At 41.9% G+C, this 14,478-nt stretch overlaps 1 protein-coding gene across 13 annotated transcripts in view; it reads left to right on the top strand.

Moving 5' to 3' along the window:
* RALGAPA2 (Ral GTPase activating protein catalytic subunit alpha 2) overlaps positions 1–14,478 on the top strand; it is a 285,244-nt gene that overhangs the window by 91,995 nt on the left and 178,771 nt on the right. For 8 of the 13 annotated variants that reach the window (XM_067013802.1, XM_067013797.1, XM_067013798.1 and 5 more), the window contains 3 exons: positions 4,219–4,456; positions 7,444–7,608; positions 11,073–11,213. In XM_067013802.1, coding sequence (XP_066869903.1) covers positions 4,219–4,456; positions 7,444–7,608; positions 11,073–11,213 — 544 coding nt within the window. The remainder of the gene's footprint in view (positions 1–4,218; positions 4,457–7,443; positions 7,609–11,072; positions 11,214–14,478) is intronic. The other 5 variants (XM_067013805.1, XM_059038836.2, XM_067013807.1 and 2 more) reach the window with 1 other exon arrangement.

Below are 14,478 nucleotides of genomic sequence, written 5' to 3'. Positions count from 1 at the left end.
TCGTTGTTGTTATTATTTTGGCAGTGATTCAGTGCATCCAGAGGAATGCTTACATTAATTAAGAGCTAACCATAAAGTAGCAGAGAGAAGATGTGCTTTTTAGACTTAGACAGATTTCTGGGTTCTGACCCCAGCTCTGGTACTTCCTGGCTTGTGTGGCCTTGAGCAAATCACTTCATCTTTCTGAGTCTTGTCCCTAATCTGCCACAATCAGGAAAAGGCTCCTTCCTACCTTCCAGGGTTGTTGGAAGAATCAGAGAGGATGCACCTGGGATTTATGATCATCTGTTGACCTCCCAAGTCCTTTTGTGAGACCCCAGGAGGAGGGAAATGTGAAAGTTCAGGGCAGATCTGCCAGGCAATCAAGCGGCTCCGTCTTAGTCCCATCCTACAATTAAAATGTGTTGTCTGATCATTATTTGTGTGGTCATGCAGCCTGTCTACAATTGCCAGATACTTGATTTTTAAAATTTTGAATAAAGAGACTATTAAAGGGGACGGGGAATTTTAAGTTGCCATTATCCTTTTATCTTTTTCTAATTTTTCCTTTAACATTTAGTTTTTTCTCTGTCAGTAGATAAGTTGGGTTGGCAAATTTTCTTGAAATGATAGTTGAGTTTTACTTAGTTTTAAATACTTACCAAGTAATGCTAATTGCCATAAATGATGCTTTACATACTTCCATCAGTGCTAACTGTGCCTCCTGCTTGAAGCTCAGAAGTATATCAGGAAACTTGGACTTTGGTCCTTCTGTTTATAGCCTGAGCCAATATGTTAAAATTATGTCATCCCCTAAGTGAGGTGGGTAAAGGGACATAGAAAGTGGTTGGTTAGGAAACTTTGTAAGAAAAGGAGTGATTTACCAGTGAAGGTGTCTTTTATATGTCTTGTGTGCCGAGGCATACTTGATAAAACGTGACTTTCAGTGCTGAAGGATGAAATTAGGGATGCTCTTATTCAGCTTTTTATCTTTAGAGAGAAATAGGGCTCCAGAAAAGCCACGTAAATTGTCCAGGTCACAAACCAGGTTAGTGACAACAGAGTCTGAGGCCCTCTCTTTCCCTCTTCCTGTTAGAAAAGGGAAACCTGTGAAGAGGGGGCCCTGGGCTTACGTCTGCTGACTGTCCTTAGCTGTGAACGAGAATGAGGTGTGATGTGTGATGATGCACGTGTTTGTGAAATTTGCGGAGGTGGAGCCTATGAGCTGCAGGAAGTCATGGTTCTGTCCTTGTCTAATAATTAGTCAATAAAGCAAGGCCAGTGCAGGACCCAGTGGGCATTTTATACCCACTCTTCTGCTTTTAAACCTGAAGCGCCATGACCACATGTGAGGCTAAGTCCTGGCAACTCGGCCAGTCTCTGCATTCTCCTACTCTGGAAGATTATATGTATATTTTTAAATTTATTTTATTTTATTTCTGGCTGTGTTGGGTCTTCATTGCTGTGCGCGGGCTTTCTCTAGCTGCATCGAGCGGGGGCTACTCTTCGTTACCGTGAGCGGGCTTCTCATTGCAGTGGCTTCTCTTGTGGAGCACGGACTCTAGGTGCGCAGGCTTCAGTAGTTGTGGCGTGTGGGCTCAGTAGTTGTGGCTCACGGGCTCTAGAGTGCAGGCTCAGTAGTTGTGGCGCACAGGCTTAATTGCTCCGTGGCACCTGGGATCTTCCTGGACCGGGGCTTGAACCCATGTCCCCTGCATTGGCAGGGAGATTCTTAACCAGTGCGCCACCAGGGAAGCCCCTGGAAGATTATATTTTTGATCTACCATTTATTAATTGTATTGTGTATATGCACTTTATGGTAATGACCTCAAACTCAGTTTGAAAACAGGAGTGTAAAAAATGAATAAACAGAAGCTGGCATTTTAGTCAGAATAAAATGTATAATAAATACTAATAACAACAAGTGGTAACATTATTTTAATTTTTCCATTTGCATTGTCCTTAATTTTTAAAAAATTCATTCATCTTAGAACCAGATTTTAAATATGAGTGTTTAGAACCTTGTTTTCAATATACTCAATTATTTTAGCTCAACTTTAAGATTTTTACCCCTTTAAAAAGTGTAGTTAACATGAATTGAAACAGAGCACAAGTACATTGTCATGAGGGTCACTTTATATATGATTTTTCAGGTGGTCAGAGCAGGCTTGTCTAGGTACAGACTTCTTTCTTTTTCTCAAAGTTTTCCTAGGTCTATATTAGAAAAATTTCTCTTTTAATTAAAAAGCAGTCTATAGCCATACCACCCTGAACCTGCCTAATCTCATCTAAATTAAAAAGCAAATTCACCCCCATCCCATGCACAGTACAACTCCTGACAGCAGTGGGAACCTACTTGCATCTGGGTTGGGCAGAGATTTTGGCGAGTTGGTACCTTACCTGGTACATTTTAGCTCTGACAACAGATCAGGGAGGTTACCCTGACTTTGGCTTTAAAGATTCCCTCTACTAAGATTAGAAAAGCATCTGTGGCTCATCTGAGATGGACTTGGCACTTCTTTCAAGGGAGATACATTTGATTTTTTGTTGTTGTTTGTTTTTTTTTTAAGATTTATTTTTTATTTATTTTAGTTTTAGGCTGTGTCGGGTCTTAGTTGAGGCATGCGGGATCTTCGTTGAGGCATGCGGGATCTTTCATTGTGGTGTGCAGTCTTCTTTCTAGTTGTGGCGTGCAGGTTTTCTCTTCTCTAGTTGTAGCGTGCAGGCTCCAGGGTGCGTGGGCTCTGTAGTTTGTGGCACACGGGCTCTCTAGTTGAGGCGCACGAGCTCAGTAGTTGTGGCGCACGGGCTTAGTTCCCCAACCACGGATTGAACCCTCGTCCTCTGCGTTCGAAGGCGATTCTTTACCACTGTACCACCAGGGAAGTCCCGGGAGATACATTTTGAGTTGAATTTTAAAGGATGTGGAATATTTTGGCAGAGGTAAGGAGCTGGGCACCTTGGAGGTAAGGAAATACCCAGAATACATGCATAATTGTCTTGTTGTAGGGTTGCCCCTGTGAGCAGCTGTAGTACTGTGGACTGTGAGACCAGGGGGACTGAGGGACTCTTAGGGAAACGAACTCTGATGGGGGAAATGCAGGCTGCTTGCTGGAGGCTGGGGGTGGGTGACATCAGGGACACCTAGGAGGAAGTGACATCCAAGTTGTGACCTGAAGAGTGGGTGAAAGTTAAAGAAGCAAAATGAGGAAAGAGAGGGAGAGAAGGGTATGTGCAGAGGCCGGGAGCAGGAGAGGCCAGGTGGAGGGCCTGGAGGGCTCTCAGTGGAGGAAACTGAGTTCTTTTCACAACTACGCTGCGTGGCAGGTGCCTGCAGGACGTGGCACGTGGACTACGAGTGAGCAGAGAGAAGGGTCAGGAAACCAGCATCTCGAGAGGTCTGGGTTGAACGTGGATGGTGAGCAGATGGTTATTGGAGCCATGAGAACGGGGACCAAAACCTAGGCAGAAGGTGGGGTGGCAGAGGATGGAGTGAGTGTGGAAGATGGAGCGAGTGTGGGCCATTCTTTCAAGAAATTTGGCTTTGAAAGGGGAAGGGGCTGTAGCTCGAAAGGGACATCAGGGCTCAAGGGAACTTCTGTGGGGGTTTTTTGAGATAAGGAAGAATTGGATCATGTTTACATGCTGATGGGTAGGAGCTGGGGAAGTAGGATGGGCAGGGGGTCAAGGTGAGGTGGGGTTAACAGAAATGCAGAATCTGAGGAGGAGGCCCGGAGCAGGGGTCAGGGTCGGGGGGCATGCAGGAGAGCAGGGTCCCCTCCCTGCATGGCCTGCAGTGGGGGAGGAGCGGATGCAGGCCTGGTGGGCAGAGGTCCTGGGCATTGTTTCCTGGGGTCTGTGCTCTGAAGTCTGCTTTGAGCTCGTCTGCTGCCAGTCAGGCAGGAGCTGGTGGAGGTGGAGGTTTACCTGCAGAAGACAAGGCTCGAGTTGCCCCTGCAGGGAGTGCGGGAGCGAATAGGCTCCCCAGGTCCCGCCAGGACCAGCCACAGACACTAGGGTCATTTTGATCAGTGTCTGTTCAGAATGATAACTAATTTCACAGTAGCTCAAATCTTGATTTCAGTGGATCAGATGCATTTTGAGAAATTAAACACAGTATCTCCAAGCATTTTTTATGTTAAAATTCATTTTATTAATAGTGATTTTCAATGTTTTGTCGAAAGTACACTTCTTGCAAATGGAGATGATTGAATTCTCCTGTTGATTGGTCGTTTTCAGACGCTCATAGTGGCCTGGATCCGCGCAAACCTCTGCGTACACATCTCTCGGGAGCTCTGGGATGACTTCCTCGGGGTGCTGTCCTCCCTCACGGAATGGGAGGAGCTCATCCACGAGTGGGCCAGCATCATGGACTCCTTGACGGTGGTGCTCGCCAGGACCGTGTACGGAGTCGAGATGGCAAACCTACCTCTGGACAAATTAAGTGAACAGAAGGAAAAGAAGCAGCGAGGCAAAGGTATTTCCTTCCTGGCTGGGTGGCACTGGGCGTCTGAGTCGGGGGAGGAGTGTGTATTAAACAGCAGGCAGTCGACGCATGGAATTTCATAGTCAGCTGAACCAGCTGTACGGACAGTATCTTTTAACGGTGGTGTTCGATTGCGTCTCCCAGCACTGTGTCCCCTTAGTGAGGAAAACGGACAGGCTGGAAAGAAGGAAGAAGGAGGATTGGGAGCAGTAGTGATAGCGGCGGGGGCCGGGGGCACCTTCTCTGCCTTCACCCTTAGGGGAGCCTGTGAGGTCCATGCCACTCTCCCCACATCACAGACCAAGAAACTCAAGGACAGAGTCCACAGGGATTGGCTCACTCAGGGTCACACAGCTAAGAAGTGGTAAAGCCGGAAATCAAAGCCAGGCAAGTCCCACTCAAAGCGCCCCACTATTTATTATCTATTCTGCTGCGCCCCCTGGGGAAGGTGGAGAAGTTCTGAATGCTTCACATGGAGTCATTTTGGCTTTTTTGTGTTGCTGGGTGAAAATTGTTGTGGGACCTGGAGTCAGATCAAGGCGGGAAACCTCAGTGCTGGTCTCTGTTGGGGATGACGCTCTGCAGCCCGTCCTCATTACTGCTTTTAAGGCTGTGACGCAGTCCTTGGATTAATTCCCTGTACTCCAGCTTATTGTGTAAAGATTTTGAGGCCACTCATAGAAATACACATAATACAATGGATAAAATACATAAGGACACTGGGGCGGAATGAACAGGGGTGGAGCTCCGGGCATGGATAAAATGCCAGGATGCACAGTGAAGAGCTTCGGTGCTGCTGGGGAGGCGGGAAGGGGGCCACCGCAGATTCAACTCTGATCATCACAGAGTAACACAGGAGAATCACAGAGTGCAAAAAGGGTAAACAAGCTACTTGCTTGGCTTGTCCTGGTCCTGGGACCTGCGAGGAATTTTTCCTCCAGAGACTTACAAAAAGCACGTCCTTGCTGTGGTCGACTACAACCTTGACAGTGGTCTTAGTGTAGATGGTGTCAGTTTGCTTTGCTGTGTGACAAGGCACCCCAATATATAGTGGTTTCAAATAACACCATTTATTCAAATCATGATTTTATGGGTTGGCAGTTGTGCTGGCTTCACAGCTGCGTGCGCAGTCAGCCGGGCTGTGACACGCTCAGCGAGCGGCAGCTCCACTGCTAGGGGTTAGCCGGCTCTCGGCTGCGCAGTAGGGGTGACGGGGCCGTACATCTTTCATCACCCAGCAGGCTAACTCAGGCTGTTCACCTAATGGCTTAGGGTTCCAGGAGCAGAGGAGGACACACTCAGATTTAAAGGTACATTTCAAATCTCTGCTTGCTCAGTTTTGCAACCAAAAGTCATGTGCTGAAGCCCAGAGTTAATGTGGGAGAGGATGACAGAGGATGTGGATATGGGGAGGTGTGAACCAATTATAATGATTAGTTAACTGCAGAGCCATGTAGTTAATGTGACTGATTCCTAGAATGTCTTCATTGCAGTCTGAGTGGCTTGCCAAGGCACCAATTAGTAAGAGCAAGTCAGTGAGAAACCAAAACTAACTAGTTGAAGTATGGGACATTCCAGTGGAATTGTCGAATCCCAGTTTAGATTTAGACTGTCTAATGCAATGTTCTCACATACTTCAGCAGAAGATCATTTTTTCTCCCTAGTTGAAGTTGTAAGAAGCCCCTTCCTAAAAAAATGTATTAGATGGGAGATTTGGGATTGAAGTCAGGGCAGGGAGCCCAGAGCCTGAGCCCTGGGCCTCTGTAGTATCCTCCATAGCAGCCCTGAGGGCCTCTGTGTAAACCCAGAGTCTGGGAGGGTCTAGATGCTTCCAGCCAGGAACTTAGCTCCCTGGACTGTGGCTCTCAGTCCAGAAGAGTCTACCTGACTGGGGCGCCTTTCAGGATGGAGGGGAGCGGCTGAGACAGAAAGTAAGGACTTTCACAAAATAACCATGTTCCCTGCTTCCTGGAATTCTTATAATCCACCCTCCCCTTCAGCCCCCAAAATATTCTCTTCCCTCCCACTATGCAAACACAGATTCATAGGGAGAGATAGGCTTGTCTTAGGAAGGTAAACAACTTCAAAAAATGCTATTTTCAGGAAAGATACAGAACAAATTTAACTAATTAATGACCATGGCAAATATTTCTGATTTATTTATTATATTGCCTTATTCTAAAACACATTTAAATATCCATTATAGAAATACTTGCTGTACAAGCACTAGATTTGTGGAAACAAAGTACACTCTCAGAAGAATCTGGGTGTGACAACGAGCCACAGGTGGCAGCTGCCAGCCACATCGTACACGTGCAGAAACCTCTAAGTGCCTCATTCTCTTTTCTTCTGTATTTCTTTTGATCCTTGACCACTTACTTAAAATACTTGTCCAGAGCAGTATGAGAGGAGAAAAAAGGTGATTCACAGATCTGCAATATTTTACTATTTGGAGCTTCGCTTAAAATAGGATTTTGTATTGTTTGTAGAATTTCATTAACTTTGCTTATTTGAGTATAATTAGGGTTTATGGGCATAAATTTCTTTCAGGGATCCATGGAGAGGTTGGCGTCTACAGCATGGAATACTGTTCTAAAATCAGGATCTCTAATTTACTGGTTTATAGAAGCAGTTTTTGGAGTATCGTGGGAGCAGTGGTGTAACTTCATTTGACATTGTTCTTATATTGAGGAAGATTTATTAATGTTTTTTTGTATATTGGAATGAGTACTGTGAAGATATGCGAATTTTCATGAGACCGTTGAAGATGCTTGAAAAATACTTTGGCAACAGGAATTTTCAGATTCCTGATATATGAATAACTCCCTAAATTGTAGTGTAAGGAAGTGGTACCTAATCTTCAGCAAGAGAATCTGCTGACTTATACATCATTCTATGTATGACGTTTGCTGAGCAGCACAGGCTATGAAAGGAATAATAATGAATTCAGTCTCTGGATTATTTTTCTTGTCTTGTAGGCTGTGTTCCAGATTCTCAGAAAGGAACCACCGTGGGGAGATCCTTTTCTCTGAGCTGGCGGAGCCACCCCGATGTGGCCGAGCCCATGAGATTCAGGAGTGCCACCACATCTGGGGCGCCAGGAGTTGAGAAAGCGAGAAACATCATCCGCCAGAAAGCAACCGGTAAGCATGTGTTCTAGTATTTCTCAAAGGAATGGATTTATAGGAATCAAATGTTTTTGAAGTTTTAAAATTCCACTCAGAACTTAAACACCGGGACTTTTATTAACTGAGATGTCTCTGTATCTTTTCAGCTTTCTGTCTAACTACTTTCTGAATCAGTTTGTGACATTTATTTCTAAATCCTTCATTGTGAAAAAGAACTTGAGATGTTAATATCGAGTGAGATATTTGTGCAAAAGAGAGAAAATAGATGTTTTGTTTGATCCTTGAAGAAAATAGATTCTTAGTAATCACACAACCAGTTGCATTGTTGTTGTTGTTGAACAATGCTGATCTGAAGAGAGGGTGGAAACTTATTCCAGCAAAGAAAAGGAGAATAAGGGCTTAGTTTTCAGGACTGGAAGGAGACATTTACATTTTTTGCTTTTTTGGAAGTTGGAGCTTTACATGCCTGTAGATGTTGACCTTACAGGCTGTTAGAATTAACAAGAACTTGACCGGGAACCTCCAGTTAATCAAACTGTTGCTACAGTTTACTCTTAGAAAGAGAGAACTCTTTAATAAGTAAGCTTGTATACAGTTTTTAATAAGAACAAATAAAGACCCGAGCCTTCCCAGTGACTTTGAGGCTGTAACTTAAGTTTAAAACAGATTCCTATGAGTTTTTCTCAGATGCCTGTAGTTTTTCACATCAATAATACCATGCAATTGTAGTTGATATTCAGCATGTTCACTGCAGAGAGAAGGTCACAGTTTCCTCTGGTCATAAATCAAAGATTCATGGACACTCAACAGTTTTTCCAATGCTTAGTAAAGGCTTACTACAGACGGCTTAGAATCATGTTGGAGTTTTAATGAAAATATGTTATGCCTTAACCCTAACTCCTCCTCGTTTTCACCATAGTATTTGTTTGTCATTGTCACCTTATTTATACCCTCCTTCTTGCTAACTCCTCTCCCTGAGGAGAGACCTAGTTTCTGGTAACAGGCAGCTTTGGGAGAGGCTGATTTACACATTTCCTTTCTCATCCCAGCTCCTAAAATACCTTTCTTCCATCACTGGATCCTTAAAAGGGATCTGAAGAGAAGTTTGTGACAAAGGTGGCATCATGCCTGAGCCCCCCAGACTTCCTGCTGGCCCTCACAACCCCTGAATTACAGAGGTGATAAAAGCGTTCATTCAAAGCACTTTTTAAAACTTTATTCTCACGTTTTAACGAGCAGCAAATGATTGTATATTGCATGTTCCATATGCCACTACTTGGCCAAAACACAGCCATAGGAGAGATTGCATCTTCGTTTTTCAAGAGGTATTCTAGACTAGCAATATGGTAGAGGCGCCAGTAGGTTTTAGAAAATCTTCTGTGCCTTTATGCCCGTGCAGTTCTGTTTATTAGTGTTCTCAGGGACCTGAAAAGTCATGCAAAACTAAGAGCTTTTATTGAGTTGGCCAAAAAGTAACATCTTACAGAAAAACCCAAACGAAGTTTTTGGCCAACCCAGTACAAAGTCGTGTAACGGTCTTTGTAGAGTATGTCACTTCAACCCCATAAACCTGGCATTCGTAGGATTCATTCAATTAAACACACTTGGAAGCATAACCTTTAAAAGATAATGAAGATGAGAGCTATTGAGTAGGACAGATCTATTATCTTCATGTATTCTATACACATAGATGTATGGATATGTATATATGTATTTCCTATTTTATATTTTTTAATATTATAAAATATTATGACTTTTGTTGCCTGTGAAAACAATGTTTTTTTGAATATTTTATTATATCATGCTGTTTTATAAATGTAATCTACATAGACTACATGAGCTTTTACTCACTTCTACTATTTTTACGTATTTTTAGTCTTTTAAGAAGGCCCAGAACATTTTCATGGTAGATTTTGGTTGTGTAGAGGCTACCTTTTAATGAGAGAACAGGAAGCAGCTCATGACATTAGTTTGTGCACTGTTATCATGAAGATGTTTATTATGGAAGACCCATTTGAAAGTGACTTTTTTTTTCTAATCCCAGTAAGAGAATATTTTAAGATTATTGTATTATAATTTGCCCCACAGACTACACTTAGACTGAGAAAATGTCAGTGAGGCTGGTAAGAGGGAAATATAAAATCAGCAATTGTGGAGTAGGGGAGTGACGATTAATTTAACAGAGAATGTACTCGTTTGCACCTTAAAAGGACTGGCAGGGAGAGTTAAGAATGACAGAGTCAGCCTCCATTCCTGAGTATGAATGATGCTAAAACTTTACATGTCTAAAGTGAATGATTAAAGCAAGTCAATTAATTTTCACACAAAATAATCTATATTTTATTATCTCTGAAATATCTAGTGATCAATTTTGGAAAAATGCACAATTACTTGAATTATAAGAGGAAAACGTTTTAAAGCAGCACTCAAATGAAATGTCCCTGACATTGAGCATTAGACAAATCTTTTAGGAAATTTGAAGTCAGTCAGTTTGATGTTTACACGGAAGTCGTTTTCACCTAAATAGTATCTTATACGTTTGTGATTATGCTGTAATCAGTTCTGCAGACAGTTCTGTAGAGCTGGGAATTCTGATAGAGTGGGGGAAGACAGGAAAGTAAAAAGTTTGTTGTGCTTTTTGCAAATGTGTCACTACCGTTTGTAGTTGTATTCCGTTAATGTTACATAAAATCACGTGAAAATAATACAGCAAGTATACCTCCATATTTTTGTTTTAAGGATAAAACTGGTTTTACTGATGGCGGTTTCATATGTATGAGGCGTATTCTCTTCCTGTGTCCATCCATTTTCTCAAATGGTTTTGACTAGCAGTACATAGAAACTTAAGAACACCATAAATTTTGTACTAAGAAATTGTGGATTTAATAAGCATGAAATGTGATTTAAAAGGATGGGTTTCATGGAGATTTTTTACCTTTTTCCCAAATATCAGATCCTTGAATGTTCAACTTGACTTTTATGTGTTCTGAAGCTTTTAGGATATTCAGTTTACTAAATGATTTGCTTTTGAATACAGTCATCTCTCAGTAAACCAATTTTTGAATTATTGATTATTTATGAAACCATTTAAATCTTAGGTTAGATTTTCCCTCCCTCACCGTGGCCTTTTTGTTTGGACCCATTAGGAAGAGAAAACTGGTTGTAATGTCTGCCCAAGTAAACAAACAAGCTAAATGTGAATCTGATACACAGCAGAAAAAAAGGAAAGGCTCAACATACAAAGCATTATAAAATGAGATTGATTATTTGTGAAAGGCCTGTGCTCCCATGCCATCAGAATGACTGAAAGTTGGCTGTATTTAGAGACTAAATACTGTGCTTTGTGCTAACTTCCTTTAAAGTTTGAAATGACCTCCTTTGAATATTTAAAGAGAGACCAGAAAAATAATAATAATGAAAAGGAAATGAAAGATCCTGCGGTTCTTCTGACATGATTGTTGCTTTATCTCTCCTGGAAGCTAAGCGAAGCCAGTCTATCAGCAGCTGTGCCCACCTCTCTGAGGCTTTGCCTGCCACTAAAAGCGTCCCGCTTCTCCTCCACACCGTGAGCGCTCTCTTCCCTGGTCTATCTTACACCTCTTGCTCTCACAGGCTGTCAGGTACTGTAATGCTGTCTCATGTGGCCCCCCATGTCCCTGGGCTGCTCCCTCGCCTCTGCGCCCGGCTTCCTTTGTTAATTTCCCCACATCACGCATGCCTACCTGGCCATTGCACTTTGCCTTTATTTTCAACGAATATCAATTGTTTCTATGCAGTTAAGATGCTTAGTAGCAATTAGATAGGCAGAATTTCTGTAACACCACTGGTCTTTGCATTCCCAGCTGAGCATGATAGTTTTTATGAGGGGAAAACAGTGATGCCTGCCTCATGTACCTTCAACAGGGAGCCTATAGAGAGGAAGGAAATCTTTATAAAATTCTGCAACAGTTCTGAGTGTGCCAATGTTAGCATGTTTCCTGGGCCTCCCCCCCAAAATGAATAAACTGGAAAAATTCTGCAGGCTAGACTTCCTTGGAGTTAATAAATCATGTAATAATTCATGTTTAAAGTAATGGTCAGTTTATACAGATTCATACTGATTATTGAGCTTAGAGTTAAAAAAAAAATGATAAAAATTGCTAATTTTCAAAACAAAGAAATGTTATTCCTGGCCTTCAGCCATTTAAAATTGAGTTTAGCTACCTGTTGTTTATATACAGTGTACTTTCTGGTTTATTAAGATGTTACAGCACCAGAAGAAATTTTTGGCATGGACACCTCAACAAAAGGATTTACTTTGCTCTACAGTGAATAATTAGGTCTATGTCTACTTATTTTTCAATGATCCTAAGATGAACTGAATCTTCTTGCTAAAGCGGGAAGTATTTCCATGTTCTTTTTATTTTCCAAAAGATGGTATTATAGACTAGTATTTATTTAATACTGGAGATAGCTTACTTGTGACTTTGAGTGGCACTAAATCATGTCATACTGTGGTTTAGCAAAGCAAAATTAGCTTCATTCCCCTGATGAGAATCTAAAATATCATATTATTTAATTTCTAGAATATGAGGGAAGACTAAGGACTGTGTTTCTTAGAAAGCTCTTTTTCCCTAGTAAATACTGAAGTTGGAAAATAGTTAAGAATGGTACAGGAGAAGATGGCGACCAGTCAGTTAAATTACTAATGAGCATTAACTGGTTCATAATTTGGTTTTCCAAAAAATACTTCTGCCTGGAGATGATTAATAAAGTATTTAAAATACTTCGGCTTTCTATTTGGCTGATATACACCCATAAGGAACTTTTTGCATGGTGAAAAGTTTTCTTTTTTCACAACCCGTTTTTTCCCATTTTGTTTTTTTAACTAGTTTGTCCAGAATGTGTTCTCACAAGAAATCTCTTCCTGTTAGTAATTTCATTTTGGAAGCTTTTTTCTCATGCATTATTATATTTTAGTTGACTCAGATTCTTGATTCCTATATTTACATACACAGTTCCAACAGAAGCAGAATACGATTTAGAGCAGGGGTTCTCAACTGGGGATGATTTGCCCCCCAGGGAACATTTGGCAATGTCGGGAGACATCTGTGGTTGTCACAGCTGGGGTCGTGCCACCAGCATCCAGTGGATGGATGCTGCTAACCGTCCTACAGTGGAGAAGACAGCCGCCACAGAGAACCGTCTGACCCAAAATATCAGTGATGCTGACGTTTGAGGGACCCCAACTTAGTGTGGAGTGAAGCAGGCCGTGCTTGGTCCGTGCTTTCCTGCCTCTGCCATCCTCACTACTGGCTTTACAGCACAAAGGGTGAAGGGAACTAGCACTATGGTGACTTTGAGGACGATCTGCTGATCTCTTTCATCTGAAAATCACAGTCGTAAGCTCCTCCCTCATCTGAAGCCATTTCTTCTTTATCAGAAAAGTGAGCCTCGGTCCCGTGAAACTGTCCTATCAAGAGTCTGGGCCCAGAGTGGTGCACGTCAGCCCCCAGTCTGAGATTGTACATCTACCGCTGACTGGCACATGAGAGAATTAAATGCGTGCTCCAGTTTGAATTCTGGTGTTGGCATATCTTGCTAACCTTTTGCTAAATACAGATGTAGTAGGCATACACATCCGCACGTGCATAATACACAGGCAATTTTAATGTTGACCTTCTGGCCACACGTTCTTTACTATAAGATGATTGCTAATTTTGTTTTCATTTAAGTTAACATTTCTTGGTTTTGTTCCTTGTCTATATGATTATTCAACCCACCAAAATTGTTTTAATAACTGAAACTGTAGAGAGTTACTTACCTTCACCCACTATGATGTCTTATTCTGATCCCTTTGGGGCTCTTTATTTGGTGGCAGCAGAACTTTGGGACAGTCACAACCACCTATATTCCGTTAATTAGTATGAATAGCTACATAAATGAACACGTGGGGGTGGAACTGGCAGTTTCAGTGATTTCCTTTTTTTCTCCTTTGTGGAAACAAGTCTTTCCAGCTGTTTTGCAATTTTAACTGCTTTTATGTTGGGACATTTATCAATCTGTAGCACTTACAGGCCATGCAGATGGTAGATTTTATTTTTCTTTGGAGAATATTGTAATAGTAGTAATTAGAGGATCAGTGATCTTCCCTCGTTCCAAAAGAGGCTTCACGGAACCCGATTGAAAGTCTCACTTTGCTGCCTCTGCTTCTGGTTCTCCGGCTTCCAGGTAGCGCCCAGTTATCAGGATGTGCTTGTGGGCAGGGTTCGGGCTGATTCACCTGTGGTCCTCGCGGGACACGTCAAGACGTTGAGTTGATTTATGTCTCTTGTGCTTTTCATAGGGTCAACTTGGTTTGTGCACAGTGCTTTAAAAGTTAGGAAATGGCACAGTTAATTTTGCTTGTGCAACCTCGTATGAGGGGTAAATGGAACCCAGAATTTTGGTGATTGAAGAATGAGTCTCAGTATGTTTAATAAGATGGATTAAGGAAGGCTTCGATTAAAGAGTGAATGAAATTTCTTTTGAAAAGTAGTCAGATTCCTGAATAAATAGAAGTTTCTGAGGAGTTCACACACTTAATTTAATCATGCCAATTCTTCTCTCAGCGTGGGAAAACAATGAAATTAATCCTTATTCGATCATTTTTCTGGTGCTTTGAATGAGCTTTAGAAAGCAATGATTTAGTAATGGTGTTGGTGTTGTGTAACTTACACTATCAAGAAGCTAGAAAGTTGGTGCTTTCAGAGTTTGGGTTATTGGGTTAGCTCTGCTTGAGAGAAAGTGAATGATTCGGTGAATCTGACATAGAATTCAGCTCTTTGAAGTGATTCAAATTGTGTGATAGTCAAAACAGAGAATGCATTAGACCTCCTAGAATTTATAACGTAATTTTTATGTAAC

This window comes from Kogia breviceps, chromosome 14 (assembly GCF_026419965.1).
Source record: "Kogia breviceps isolate mKogBre1 chromosome 14, mKogBre1 haplotype 1, whole genome shotgun sequence".
Classification (NCBI taxonomy): Eukaryota; Metazoa; Chordata; class Mammalia; order Artiodactyla; family Physeteridae; genus Kogia; species Kogia breviceps.
This window is presented reverse-complemented; position numbering and strand designations above follow the sequence as displayed.